This window comes from Ursus arctos, unplaced genomic scaffold, assembly GCF_023065955.2.
Source record: "Ursus arctos isolate Adak ecotype North America unplaced genomic scaffold, UrsArc2.0 scaffold_4, whole genome shotgun sequence".
NCBI lineage: Eukaryota > Metazoa > Chordata > Mammalia > Carnivora > Ursidae > Ursus > Ursus arctos.
Genome location: NW_026623056.1, coordinates 38,264,981 through 38,280,762, shown reverse-complemented (window position 1 = coordinate 38,280,762; position 15,782 = coordinate 38,264,981). Strand labels below are relative to the sequence as shown.

At 37.0% G+C, this 15,782-nt stretch overlaps 1 protein-coding gene across 6 annotated transcripts in view; it reads left to right on the top strand.

The window, feature by feature from the left end:
• Positions 1-15,782, top strand: part of GRAMD1C (GRAM domain containing 1C) — an 86,794-nt gene that overhangs the window by 50,037 nt on the left and 20,975 nt on the right. For 3 of the 6 annotated variants that reach the window (XM_026493545.4, XM_048215089.2, XM_048215090.2), the window contains 4 exons: positions 1,763-1,881; positions 4,535-4,667; positions 7,797-7,962; positions 14,348-14,485. In XM_026493545.4, the coding sequence (XP_026349330.1) occupies positions 1,763-1,881; positions 4,535-4,667; positions 7,797-7,962; positions 14,348-14,485 (556 nt within the window). Of the gene's footprint in view, positions 1-1,762; positions 1,882-4,534; positions 4,668-7,796; positions 7,963-9,163; positions 9,197-14,347; positions 14,486-15,782 lie in introns of all 6 variants that reach the window. The other 3 variants (XM_044382053.3, XM_048215091.2, XM_057306647.1) reach the window with 2 other exon arrangements.

Sequence of the window (15,782 nt, the reverse complement as noted above, 5' to 3'; positions counted from 1 at the left end):
TTTATTTATTTATTCAACAGAGATAGAGACAGCCAGCGAGAGAGGGAACACAAGCAGGGGGAGTCGGAGAGGAAGAAGCAGGCTCATAGCGGAGGAGCCTGATATGGGGCTCGATCCCAGAACGCCAGGATCACGCCCTGAGCCGAAGGCAGACGCTTAACCGCTGTGCCACCCAGGCGCCCCTTTTGTGTTCTTTTTTTTGAAGATTTATTTATTTATTTGAGAGAGAGATTGAGAGAACGAGTGGGGGGAGGGGCAGAAGGAGAAGCAGACTCCCTGCAGAGCAGGGAGCCTGAAGTGGGACTCGATCCCAGGACCCTGCGATCATGACCTGAGCTGAAGGCAAATGCTTAACCCACTGAGCCACCCAGGCACCCTCATTGTTATTTTGATTTGTATTTCCCTGATGGCTAGAGATGTTGAACATTTTTTCATGTGTCTGCTAGCCATCTGTATGTCTTTTATTGAGAAGTGTTTGTTCATGTCTTCTGCCCATTTCTTGACTGGATTATTTGTGTTTTGGGGGTTGAATTTGAGAAGTTCTTTATAGATCTTGGATACCAGCCCTTTATCTGTAATGTCATTTGCAAATATCTTCTCCTATTCTGTGGGTTGCCTCTTAGTTTTGTTGACTGTTTCCTTTGCTGTGCAGAAGCTTTTTATCTTTATGAAGTCCCAAAAGTTCCTTTTTGCTTCCTTGTACATTATTTTTTTCCTCCTTAGCCATCTAGTGCAGTGATACATGTATGGTGGGTTCTAAATAAATATTTGTTGAATGAATGAGAGAGGTAAAGAATCTTGCCAACAGTTGCCTCAGGTGTTATGCTGCCTCCCTCTACCTTGCTTAATCACATAATTAACTACCTAAAATATTTCTAAAAATCAGACCGTTGGTTATCATACTAGAATTGTTTTTGTTTTGCTATGTAATGCATGAATTTTTTGTATTAGATGATTTTAACTCTGATATGATACCTACAAAGAAAGAATAAGCTGGATTTTGTTAAAAATAAATCAAAGAAAATACTCTGAATTCTAGCCTTTTGCCTTTTATATTTTAGGAAAATATAACTTACAGTTTACTGATATATAATTTTTTAAAAAAGATTTTACTTATTTATTTGACAGAGAGAGAGCACAACCAGGGGGAGCAGCAGGCATAAGGAGAGGGAGGGGGAGAAGGAGAAGCAGACTCCCTGCTGAGCAGAGAGCCCAACGTGGGGCTTAGTCCCAGGACCTTGGGATCATGACCTGAGCCAAGGCAGATGCTCAACTGAGCCACCCAGGTGCCCCTGATATATAAGATTTTTTAAACGGTTGAAATACTCAGGTACATTATGGATTAAGAGGATGGTTCTGAATTAATAATTAGAACTCTGAATGTTGATCCAGTGGTCACGGTAGACTGGTTGGGTTATAGAATTTAAATTCCAGATTGGTGATTGCCAGATACCATGAACAAACTATTCTATGAAAAAACCATTTTAAACATCTTACTTCCCACTTACAGTAGTTATCCTGTTATACACTTTAAAATCAGCATTTTATCCACTCTCACTATCAACCCAGTTGGATAAGTCTTGTTTACCCATTTTTTACAGATACTGAAAACTGACATCTAGAGAGGTCAAATAACTACCAAAGTTACACATTTAGAATCTGCACAACAGGTCATTTTGACTTCAGAATTCATGTTTTGAATCACTATGTTATCCTATCCTGTATTTTCCAACATTCAGTGTAATTTTTTCTGTCATTTTAGAGCTTGACCAGACAGGAGTTCTGGCAACTGCTCCAGCAGAACTATGGCAATGAGCTAGGCTTAAATGCTGAAGAGATGGAAAACTTGTCTCTGTCGATCGAGGATAATGTGCAGCCAAGGTAGAGCAAAATGTTTTGAAATTTTGTGATTTATTAATCACTAATTCAAGCAGAATGATTTTAGACTGTACTAATTTAGAATTTCTATTAATTCATCCTTTGGTGGAATTTGCCTCTTTGTTCTCTGTAGCGGAATGCAGTGAAAGGTGAGGACAGTGAGTAGTTTGCTAAATTGGTAAGCAAATACAGGGCATACAAGGAAATGTTAATTTTGTAACTCTGTCATTTAGGATTTGCTTAAAGTGTGGTTTTGGTAAAGGTTTTTATTAAGGATCTGGAGAAGTACCTAGTGACATCTCTGATCTTATAGATAACAATAAAATAAATTAGCTGGTAGGTATTTTGAGAGATACAAAGATAATAGGTTTCCTCGAGGAAAACCTAGTGTAGTGCTTGACATGTAGTTGGCACTCAATAAATATCGAATGCATTAATGAAAGGAACTGATAGTATATGGGGAATGCAAATATTTATAATATGAGATTGAAATGATAAAGGCCAAAAGGAGCAATAGATAATGTGATAAAGAAATTCAGCGGCGAGAGAGATCATTTTTGACTGATGGGGATTCATTGGGAAGAGTGGACATTTTTATTAACCTGTACAAGTAAAAGTGCATTTTGTCCAATGGTAATTGAGGTCATAGCAATAAAAACAATTAGGGATAATACATTAAACTTCTATAGTAGCCACTATAAGTGAAAGGAGCAAGTCACTGAAGACCACATATTGTATGATTCCATTTATATGAAATGGAATCCAGAATGAGTAGAGCCAGAGAGACAGAAAGTGGATTAGTAGTTGCCAGAAGTTGGGAGGAAGGGAGAATAGGGAGTGATTGCTAATGGGTACAGGATTTTTTTGGGGGGGTGAACATGTTCTAAAACTAGATGGTGGTGATCATGACTGTGCAACTCTATAACCACTGTATTGTACACTTTAAATGGGGTGAATTTTATGGTATGTAAATTATATCTTAATAAAACTCTTACTTAAAAATTCTATAGCAAATAAATCTTAAAATAGTAATCTTTCAGAAATCTTACTGTGTACACAATTTTTCCTTTATTTAGGTAGCCTTCTAGCTATGCTGATCCTCTTTATACCATTTCAACTCAGCATCAATATTTTAGTCTCTTTTTTTATGTGGTTGCACATGCATATTTTATCAGTTTTCTGTGAAGTTAAAAATTTCCATTGTACTACTCTTCTTGTAAAGTTTACTAGTCTCTCTTAGGTATTGGCGCCGGGTAGAAAAGCAGTTGACGTAATGCAGAGAGCCTTGGACTTTGGTGGAGAAGATCTGGATTCTAGTCTGGACTTGGCCACCAAGTAGCTGCACAACCTCAAACAAATGTCTTAGCTTTCTGATCCTCGCTTTGCTCATCTCTGAAATGAGGCAGTTAAACTAGATAAGCGCCAAGGTCCCTGCCAACTTGAGGAGTTTCTAGTCTTTGAAGAAGAAATGAATGAATATTTTGGACCAGATTCTTTATACACTCTAAGGTACAGATTTTTGAAGTCACCAGGGAAGCTGTTGTTTTCTTCTGGTGACTGAGTGCTTTCTTAGAGAATATGTGGCCAGATCCTCATCCCCTCTTCTCCTTTCCCCTTTCTTCCCTTTACTGAAAGAGTGTATCTGTCTCAAACCTTTATTTCCTCGGCTCTTCTTTCTTCTTTATTTTCATTCTCTCCATCACTCTCCCTCATCCTTTTTCCTTTCTGTATTTCTCCACAGCTCACCCCCATCCTTAAAATCCTCAGCTGCTTGGCTAGTCTCAAGGGGCCATTTTTCTTGGTGGGTACCCTCAGCCCTGCCATTCTGCCTGGCCAAGAGTGACTTGGCGGCAGACCTAAGTATTATTTGGCTGGGGTAGAATAGGAGTGTTCCTTCCTCAGGGTAACATGGCTAAAGATGATAAGCTGCTACTTTATTTTAAAAAAGCTTTGAGTCTCTATGTAGCAAAGATTACATAGGAATAATTGCTTAGTAAGTTTGAGACCTGGACATAGATCAGTTATACTCCTTTTATGTTTCATAGATTGTCCTTTCTTTATGTTCCTTCCCGAGAGAGGAAAAGTAGGTGTCAGGACATTTGTTGTAGTCATGTTCCTATGACCATATGAAAGCTGTTCCTTAAACTTTGTTCTTAGGAAGGAGAAGAGCAAGAAGGAGGGCATGGACTGATTGATGGGGTCTGTGCTCAGATATCAGGAGCTCCCCCTTCTGGGAGGGACTCACCGCCTCAGCTGGAACTGAATCAGAAGGAAGATCTAAAACTGCCTTCTGGTGTTGACTGGCATCCAACCCAAACATCTACCCGGCACCTTTCAAAGCTTCGTGGTGGTCCATAGCTGATATTTAAACAAGCTATAATATTCATTGTATTAGTTGTTGTTACAACCGGTTGTACTTGGTTAATTTTTTAATGGTTTCTGAAATTTATAAAATCTCATGTGAGCATTTTCTGTTTTCAGAAATAAAGTCAATTTGCATGTGATTTAAGAAGATGGCCTTGTTATAAGTAGGGCTTATTTGTTACATTACAAAAAAATATTTGTTGTCAAAATGCTTTGTAATAGGGGAGACTAAGTCACTTATTTGTGTGGAATTGACCTTGATTATATTTCTATAATGATGTGTTTCTTACAGAAGTCCAGGAAGAAGTAGCTTGGATGACTGTGGGGAGAAAGATGAAAAAATTTCCAAGTCCATCAGTTTTACCCGAGAATCAGTTCATCGGGTTTCAGAAGCAGAGTCAATAGATGGAAATCCACCAAAAGGGGTTAGTGCATGATATCCCTTTAAAAATATATCTTATGCTGCCGTGTGTTAATCATAATGCAAGACCAAATAAAAATACACTGTACAAAATGTTTAAAAATTTAAGATGTCAGGCTGCTCCTTTGTCTTAGGAGAAAGGTTTTAAGTCTATAAGTAGTAGGGGTTATGGGAATAATATATGGTTTTGTTCAGAGCTGGATATGGTGCAGGATTATTAGACAGTTTCCTGAGCATTGGTCTATAAGGGGGATAGACATCATTAAAAATATAATAAGATAGAGGAGTTCGTAGTTAGCAGAATTTTTCTCAGATTAAGTGGTATGTGTGGTAGAAAGAACCTGTTTTGAAGAGGGATGAGAACCCTGTACTGCATGCTTGAGTAACAATAGGGCTTCTTACGTTGACCATGAAAGCAGGTACATCCAGTTAATTCATAGTTATTTAGTTTCTTCCTCTATTTTTTCAAGTATCATTATAAGCCCGTTGCTTTTTTTCTTCTTCTTTTTTTTTTTTTTATTTCAGTGAGTTTCTATCATTTGAGTCTTCTTTTTTTTTTTTTTAAATACTCAGTTTGTCTCCTCTGCCAACAGGAGTCCCTTCAGGTTGGCTTCTTATGTTTTTTTGAAATGACCAATAATCTTTGATTATTCCTTTCTTTCTAGCACAACAGTGTGTCCCAGGCACGCTTTGTACACTTACTGCCCCAGACTTAGTATCCACCATAGTTCTTAGTGAAGAATGGTATTTGGAGACCACATTCTGAGGCGGAGAGTGCTCCTACTGCGAGCTTTCCTTCTGCTGACTGGGGAGGAGAGTCTGGGCCACAGCTGAATTTCTTGGTTTAAAGCAGAGTGTTGCTTTCAAATCCTACCTCTGCTGCTTGCTACCTGAATGCCCTTAAAGAAGTTAACTTAATTGCTTAACATTTCTATGCTTTTGTTTTCTCAACTATAAGATGAAGACAATAAAACCCCGTAGGGTTTTTTAATAAGGATGAAATGAGTTAATATAGGTGAAAGTGCTTTGAACGATCCCTAACACACATTAAGTATTCAAGAACCATAAGCTATTATAATTGAAGGTGAACCTGCATGTAACCAGCAAGGGACCTTTGCTACCTTCTCCCATGGAGCTCCCAGCATCTGTGAATAAGTGTTGGGCAAACATCGAAACAAAATGTGTGAAGGCCACCAAGTTATCAGCTTGTTTCAGGCAACCGTCATGCATCTATCCCAGTCTGATTTTGTATTGTGGATTTCTTGCAAAACTATTCATCTGTAGACCCTTAGGAACTTACTCCTGGTACAAGGGAGCTGATTCTGGGTGCTAATCTCTTTATTTGTTCCATGCAGAAAACCAAACCACTCAATTTTAGGGAGGTAACAGGACAGGAGATCTCTCGCAATCTCCTGATCCTTTTGCAAAACCCTGACTTTGAGGACTGGCTTCTCAAAACCACTAATCTTGAGTCTTTCTTACTACTGCCTTGACAGTGTCCTCTGTACCTGCTCTTACGAGAGTTAATCCATTAGTTCTTGCTTCTATTTTTGTCCCTAAAGGATGTCATATTTCCTTTAAGGAAAGAGAATGGAATATAGAGGAAGACTTTAATGTTTTAAGATTGATCAGACATTTATTGATGTTTAGTATAGATGTTTTCAGGTTATGGAATACAAATAATATAGAAGTTCACTCCTTTTTTTTCCATTCAAGAACAGTATAGCAAGATTCTCAGATGTCAGCAAATATCATGTCACTTACTTTGTTTCATTTTTACTTCCTAGAAAGTTGGAAATAAAAAGAAGTGAAAAATAACATTTTTAAACATTTTAAAGATGAATTATAATTTTCTTAAGTTATAAAATTAATATTCTTGGGAAAAATTCAGGAAATATAGAGAAGAATGCAAAGAAATAAAAATTGTCCAGATGCCAACCACTCAAAGATAGTGACTGTTACTTTTCCTAAAATATCTGTCCATATTCTTTATAATAGGAACCATACCTTAATTACAAACAACAAGAGAAATACGTGTGGAAACTTACTGTACTTAGCGTCTGCTAAAGAGGTTCTGGGTCAGCTAAGTAAGCATGCTGCTTTGTAGTGTAGAACTCCCAAATAAATCGAATCTCAATTTTAGCAGTAATCTCTGCTTAAAGAATCAGTCCTCTGACTAGGGTAATATAATCCTTTCATAAACTGTATCTTGGGTCCCACTTGTTATTCTGCTGTCTGAGTGGCCGATAGAAACCTGTCTCCTCCTTGGAGCTTCTGCCCTTCAGTGCTGCTCAAAGATCTCACAGAGCAGGAAGTGTAAGAATTAGAAATATGCTCTCTTTCATCTGCTTACACACAGATAATGCAAGAAGGTACTTTGTTGTATGGTTTATATTTTTACACTGTTCTCTTAAATCCAATTATAATACGATTCTACTTGAATACTAACATAGCAATAGCATTCAGACTTTAATGCCTAACCTTAAATGTATTATAGAAATGATGTATCTTGATTAAATCATCCCAGAAAGTATAGATAGTATCATATATTGAATATCTTTTAATGCCCAATTCCTTAGTCCCTTAACAGCAGAGCCAACTGTATTCTTACAAGTTTGTTATGAAATTAATGTTTCCTGTTAATCTAATCTCCTCTACTGTACTCTTGTGTGACTCTTATCTCTCTATTTTCTTTCCCTTTCTGCTGTAGTTACTGGTCTTGAGAATGGGGGAGTTCTTTTCCTTGAGATGATGGGGCAGGTATTGTCTGGGGACACTAATCGGGTTTGATTCCTCTCCCTTGCCCACTCCAAAGAACCTGTTGTTCCATTATTTTTGTTCTCTGCTCCCCTTTCCCTTCTGCTTAAGTGATTTATATGATGTTAACTGTGAGTTCTTTTTGTATGAAGTTCTTCATAAATCTATTGTTCATTACTGTGTAAGAAGATGACTTTAGAATATAAGATAACATTATTATTTATCAATATTTTATGGACTGTATTGGAAATGTGATGTACACATAACAAACATATTTTTCAAAGAGCTGTATTTCAAAGCATCTTTATTATTAAAGATCCCTCCTTAAAATCTAAGCCAGGAATCTGTTTTTTTAACTGGATTGTTTGCCTTTTAGGGGTTAGGGAAAGAGGAACCCCAAAGTGAGAAACAGATAAAAAAGAGTCCTTTACTAACTTCAGAAAAGAGGTTAAGTAGAGTGCCGTCAAAATCACTGGACTTGAATAAAAATGAATATCTTTCTCTGGACAAAAGCAGCAGCACCTCAGATTCTGTTGATGAAGGTAAAGAATTTCTTATAAATTTTAATAAAATTTCAGTTGTGTCTTTTAATGTTTATCTTTGTATTGGGTGAGTACAGATTGAGAATTTAGTTGCATTAGACACTTTCTCACTCTATAAAGAACCAAAAGAAAGGTGGAAGTTAGTAGGAAATAGGGGAAAGAAGCTGCTAGGTCTAACCCATATTCACTTTCAGAAGCCTGGAATTTGAAAATCTCCATCACATTTAGCTTTTAAAATTCCAAGCCTTAAGTCAATGAAGATGGCACAGCAGCAATGAAAAAGCAAATCTGAATAAAAATCTGCGTGGTGTTATAGGCCATAATTGTACTTTCTTTTAACTACTAAAAAAAAAAAAAAAAAAAGAAAAGAAAAAAGGAAGGAAAAGAGAGAGCGAGAGATACAAAAGTAGAGAATATAATAAAAATAAAACCCAGTTGCTTAAAGGGATCTTTATAAGATATCATGTTCTCTCTGCCTTCTCAAAGTTAACACCTGGAGCTTGCTGTACTTATTAAGTGGGCAGTCTAAGGAATTTTTTTTTTTTTTTAACTGTAAGTTTGTTGACATCTGAAGTCAGTGAAACGGGGAGACATTGGGAAAGATACAGAGGAGTGACTACTTTCCAATTTCAGGAAAGGGAGCAATGCCAGTGAATTTTGCTCGATCTGCTTTCTGTCCAGCAATGCTCAGGATATTAGCAATGGGGACATTATAGTGGTTTGGATCTGTGGGATAGGATTGTATTTGCTAGTCCAGTATTTGTATTTGCTGTTCAGATTAGACCTGGTGTGGGAACCCCTGAAGCCTTTTCCTATAGTGAAATCCATGAAATCCAAATCCATGAAAACCAAAACTAAATCCAAATCAAATTTAAAATCAAATCCAAATCTAAAAGCAAACTAAGACCAAATCTATGAAAACCAAATCTTAAATCAACTTTGGTTTGGGAACACTGTAGCAAGTATCTTTAATGAAAACTAAATCCATTGCTCTTGAATACATAAATAAAAATTCAGTAGTTCCTAAAAATCACAGAATGCATTAAGAAGACAATTGTTGAGTTCTTTTGAAAAGATAAGTGAGAGTAAGTTTTTCAAAAGGATTGAGCTCCATGAGTGACTTAACTCTCTTAGTATCTTTACCATTCATGCTTTGGTATGCAGCAGTATGAATTAGTAATGGCTGAACCTCTGACTTTAGGAAGATCTACTCTGGCACCCAGTGGCCAGATAGGTAAGTGACACCAAAACAGGAATCTCCTTTCCTCCTCTTTCTTACCTGTTCTTTTATAAGAATGGTCCTTAAAAAGAAGTTTCCTTATTGATCCTGTCAACTTAACATTAATGATCAGCTTCATAAAGGATAATATTAAATCTCCTATAAGCTGCATTCATATCTAGAAATAAAGAATAACAGTGGTGTAGTTGCTGTATTGCATGTGAGCCCTGATGCCATTTCCTCCCTTGCTGGTGTCCCTTTAAAGACTGGTTTTACAGCAGTAAGACCTTACATGTAACATTTGGCCTTCTTTTGTGGAGGTGTTCTTTAAGGTGCATGGGATGACTTCTTTTTTCTTACTAGATTATCATTACATAACAAATCAAGTACTTCCATTGCTTTCGCTAAGCAGATTTCAAAATCTCAGGCTTATCAGACATATTAAGTGCATATTATAATGAATCTATTTTTTATTTTCTGGAAGTTGTGAGGTTATGAAGACACTTGAAGTCAGTGAACTGGGGAAAATAAGAAAGGTTAAAAGAAGTAAACCATCCCAGGAAATTTGTGTGTGGATTTAGAGGGAGTTAGGTAGATGGCAGATTATTTTAAGCCCAACATCATTTTATTTAAAATGACAGTATTTTGATCTACCATTGTGAGCACTGAGTGAGAAAATGAGAGGATTTCCTTCTTTCCTCTTTTCTGCCACCTATAGATTATAATCTTTGGGAGGGGGGCACTGGACCATTTTGAAGTAGAGACTCCCTCTAGACCCACATGTCCCTGAGAGGAATCAGCAAAGCAGAGAATCACGAAATACCTCATGGAGGGACCGGAAACAACTAGGTCAGTCCTTTTGATGTGGAGTTTAACTGAAGCCCGGATAGGGAAAGTTAGCCTAGAATCTGCTTTGACCAGCTTCTTTTTTTTAATGTTCTTACTCTATGGTGGGCAGTTTAGAACCCACCAAGATTGAAGGGTGCCTTTTTGGGGATATTTCTGTACTTCCAGAAATGGGTTCTGGGCCGCCAGCTCCCCAACAAAATGGCTAAGCCTTGCTGTTTTAATCTGTTAAACCATATACGAACTTAACAGAAGAAGCTGTGGAACCTTGTTTATCTAGAGTGTTGTTGCTGATAAGCTTTCTTCAGCTTATGAACTATGTTCCCAGTTTTGGGGAGGAGTTCAGAGCCTGTGAGAAAGTGCTAGGGATTTCCTGGCTGGTGAAGATGAGTTGACACAGTGTAGCCACATCTACAGGTATAAGGAAATTATGGCCATGTTTTCGGCCACAGTAATATTTCTGTTGCTGTTAGAATTTACTTCTTTCACCTGCCCTGCTCTGTCATGTCATGGATAGTCTGTGAAACATCTGCCCCAGGAGGTAGAGCCTCGAGTGGAAGCTGACAAGCTGGCTGATGGCATGAGACACCTGGGCTGTGTCATGACAGAGTTAAGTTTAATTTTATATAGCTGGGATTAGAGCGTGTGACAGGATTCCCTAACCAAAGTCACTTATGTTGAGAGTGGAAGCTAAGTCAGGCAAAGGTTAGGCTGGGAGAGGGACACATTAGAATAGCAAAATTGGAATCCATGACCTGTAGCTAACAGAACAAGATGAATTGGAAAGTCAAGCAAAGAAAAACAGGAATCACATATCAGGTGATGCTTATTAATTACTGAAGGTGAGGACTAGTAGACCTCTGGAGAAAGCTGAGAAAAAGCCATGAAATAGTCTAACACATCAGGGAAGCAGCCACGAAACTAAACCAGGTAACCCTGACATAGTTACCCGAGTCAGGTTTTTGAACAACACTCTCAAATTGAACTTGGGTTTTCAGATGCAAACAAAGCCCTCAATTTGAGTCAAGAAGACAGTAGGTCACCAGTTTTTAGAAGATAGAATTATGTGTCCTTAGTTACTCAAACTCCAAATCATCTGCTGTTCTTGCATACCTACCTCTGAAAACACTGTCAACAGATATTTTATTCCTTTATGCCCATGTCCTTCTCATATTTATTTGTCTCACTTTTCCCATCATTTCTACTGGCCACTTTCAAACCGATAGGTTTGAATATTTTCAATTCAAGAAATATTTCTTCTTTATTAGAAATAGTAACTTGCTATCAGGTTGAGTGGTGTTTCTTTCCCTACTTGAAATACCACTTGCTAGCTTCATATGTTACAGCAATATTATTGGTGATGTTACTTGGACAGGAAGCTTTAAAGCACTGTGAATGTCATAATTAATTTCAAGTGGAAATAGTTTATTTCATGTCTTACTTCTTTGAATTAATTTACATATAAAAGATATTATTAATTTCCAGTAGTTGTACCACAAATTCTATTTTATCAGTCATAATACAGAACAATTTATCTAAAATGGAGTTTAAGTGAAATATGAAAATACGTTAAAATGTTTATATGAGTGTACTTTTCTTAACTTCATAAATGCAAACAAGAAACTTACTTTTGAAAAATTACAGTTTGAGAACTCCTTAGAGAAATGATTGCTTCTAGGGCTGAGGTGGGGATTACAAAAAATGAGGCTGGAGTTTTTTGTAGGGCCAGAAAGAAAGAAATGCTTAAAAAAGAAAAAAAAAGAAAGAAAAAGGAATATCAAAAGGGCATAGGAGTCAACCTGAAAGAGCTCCTAATGGCCAAAGTAAAAAAAATTTGAGCAACAAAATAAGTAATAATAGCACTGGATTATAACCTAAAGTATAAAATAACTCTTCATGAGTCCATATTGATATAAATGATCAAATAAATATGTAAATGGGGGAGAAAGCACAAGTCTTCCTTATAGAGTTTCAAATAATATACATACTTCCACTTCTAGGAGGTGGAGCTTAATTCTTCTTCCCTTGAGTGTGGGCTGAACTTAGTGACTAACAAGCAGAACGTGGAAAGGTGAACGTGGTAACTTCACAGTGGAAGAACCTGCCAGACGCCACCTTAACCAAGTAATCATGGTTACCATTATAAATCACGCTGATAGCCCGGATCCCCTGAGTTTGATGAGAAGGGCACCTCACCTATGCGGGCATTCTTCCCCAAACCCACAACCCCAGGCTAATTGTGAAAAAACAGATAAGCCCAAATTGAGGGACATTCTACGAAATACCTGACCAGTGTTCTTCAAGTGTGTAAGGCCATTAAAAAAACAAGGAAAGAACGAGGGACTGTTACAGTTGGAGGAGACGAGGGAGATAAAACAGCTAAATGCAATGTGGCATTTTGGATTGGATCCTTGTACAGAAAAAGGACATTACTGGGAAAGGGTGGGAATAACACCCACCTTCATTAATTGTAAATCAAAAATTATTCCAAAATAAAAAGCTAAAAAACATGATTGTAAAATGAAAGTCCTATAAATAAAAATTGATCCTAAGGTACTTTTTTTTAGCATCTTCAGTAGTTATTCAGAAATAGTTATTTAAGAATTAAAATGCCAAGTACATAATGTATACAGTTGTTTAAAATTGACATGGTCCCTACTCACATGGAACTTAGACTTTTATGCAGGAGAGGCAATAAACAAGTCAATAAGCCAATAAAGATATAATTACAAATTGGGATAAGATCTGTGAGGGAAATGAGCAGGATCAATAGAATCATCTATACTTCTCTGCTTTCTTTGTGAATGTATGAATTATTTTTACAATGAACATATATCTATTTCGGAAAAAGCTATTTCTCAAGCCCAATTGGGAAGTTATCTCACAAAACCTTAGCACATTACCTAGTGTCAGTGATTTATTTCTACTCCAAAGGAGCCATTATTTGAAATTGCCGTGACTAGCTTCTGCCTGCTCATGGTATTGCTGCAGGGACAAGGGAAATCAGTATCTGCCTGATTGCCCTAAGTTCTTTGCACCTGTAGTAAAATAGACACTAATCATTTAATGAGGAAGAAAAAGCAATAGTAGGGATGAAGGCAGAGCTAGAAGAATTGTTCTGATTCTTAGACTCCTGCCTTTACTTGACCAGACTGCTTCCCAATGGCTTAATATTGACAGATGTTCTACACAGCTAATTCTTAGAGCATGATACCAGTAATATGGGGAGGTTTTGTCACAGGCTTTATTCTGTACTGATGGAGCATAATCTTTGAGATAACAGGTAATCCCAGTCCTGAAATCATTAAAATTTCATATTGGATTGCTTTACTCTATTTCCTTTACCAGGCTCTTATTCCTGGCTGTCTTTTTCCTTCTCTTGCTCTCTCTTTTTTTACTCTTCTCCTCCCCTCCCCTCCCTTCCCCTCCCCTTCCCCTCCCTTCTTCTAAATTAAACTCCTGGCAGTATAAAATAGAAGTTAAGTTTGTGCGCCCTGGAGCTGCAGTGAATTCAAGTTCCATTTCAGTCACTCACTAGTTATGGAGCTTTGGCAGTTCCGTTCCTCAGTTTTCCTCATCTATACGATGAGATGATGATAATACCACCCATCTCCCAGGATTGCTGTGAGGATAAGATGAATGGATACTTGTAAGGTGCTTAGTACAATGCCTGACTTATAGTAAGCACCATATAAACATGGGTTCCCAGAAAAATGTAATATTCCATTACTTAGCTTTGAACAATACTTTTCAGAAGGATTTCTTAGTTCTTTTAATGTGTGGTATTGAGAATAGGTTGTGAATACAGTGCTACTTGTCTTGGGGCAGTCAGCTTTAAATCAGGCTGGAAACATTATTCAGGCTCCCGAGTTAGTGAGTGCAGCAGATGTGAGAGCCATTCGTGACTTAATATTTACTGAATGTATGAGCATTCAGAAATAGGACCTGCCAATTGCTGTGGTAGATACACTCCTATGTGTCCCAGTACTAATCTTGTTACTTTTGAAATTCTCTTGAGTAGATATATTATGGGAGTTTGATATCACTCAAGTTAAATATTTCTATATCTTTTGGGTTTTGATGACTGAGATAGTGATCATAAATAGTTTAATTAGATACATATTATGTATACTTATATACAGTACCTATGTATATAATGCCAATTTAGAGTTTTAATAGTGTTTGGGAATGTGCTGATCATTGTAATCACATTAAAAACCATTTTGTGCCAAAACAAACAAAACAAAATCTTTAAATTACCTTTCCTTGGTTTCTTCCCTTTCAGTCCTATGGTTTTTTTTTGTCTGTTTGTTTCCCCAGAAAATATTCCTGAGAAAGATCTTCATGGAAGACTTTACATCAACCGTGTTTTTCATATCAGTGCTGAGAGAATGTTTGAATTGCTCTTCACCAGTTCACGCTTTATGCAGAGATTTGCCAATTCTAGAAATATAATTGGTTGGTCTTGTGTTTATCTGATGATAAATATGGGAGAATTTTATTATCCTTTAAGAGTTGAGCCTATTTTATGTTGTCGGGGAAAATTAGGCTTTGGTTTTATTTTGGTGATATATAAACTGGTATTTAAGCATTTTGGTTAAATTTACATGTAAGCATTGATTAACTGTTCAGTTAGATCTTACCTACAATTAAGTTCAAACTCTTTGAAACTTAAACTCCGTTTATTTATTAATGTAGGAATTCGGTTGGATTGAACCTTATTTAAAGGGATTCCATTGTGGAACAATTGGATTCTGGTAGGGTATAAATTGGCATAGTCACTTTGCAAAATGGTTTGGCAGTAAGCTGAATATAAAAATTCTCTCTGACTCAACAATTCTACTAGTAGGTATGTATCCTTCAGAAATGGATACATGTGTACTCTGAATGCCATGTACTACGGTGTTCGTGGCAGCGTGTTTATAATGGTCCCAAAACAAAAGAGCCCAAATATCCACCCATTACTAGAATGGATAGACGAATTGTGTATGTTCACACAAAAGAGTACTATATAGCAATGGAAAAAAGCAAATTGCTGCTACTTATAACAACATCAGTAAATCTCACAGATTTAATGTTAACCAAAAGAAGCCAGATACAAAAGAGTACATACTATGATTTCTTGATATAAATTTCAAAACAGGCAAAACTAATTTATGGATACAGAATCAGCATAGTATTTACTGTGTGGAGAGTTGAGTGGTTAAAAAGTGGGAGGGAACTTCTAGGATGTTGGCAAAATCTATCTTGGTCTGGGTAGTGGTACACGTGTGTGTGTGTGTGTGTGTGTGTGTGTGTGTGTTTTGTGCAAATTCATGGAGCTATACACTTCAGATTGCAGTCTCTATGTTATAGCTCAATGAAAATACAAAAAAAGAAAGAAAGAAAGAAAAGATTCTAGTTAGGAAATTAGTTATACTCATAAAAAGGATTTCATTGCTTATGTATTAAAACTACTATTTTGAGGGGCGCGTGGGTGGCTCAGTCGTTAAGCGTCTGCCTTCGGCTCAGGTCATGATCCCAGAGTCCTGGGATGGAGCCCCGCATCGGGCTCCCTGCTCAGAGGGAAGCCTGCTTCTCCCTCTTCCACTCCCCCTGCTTGGGTTCCCTCTCTCGCTGTATCTTTCTCTGTCAAATAAATAAAATCTAAAAAAACAAAACAAAAAAACCAAACAAACAAACTTTTATTTTGGTAAACATCTCAGATAAGCTCATAGTTAGTTTGAAACTGATTTTATCCTACATATTCCAAAGT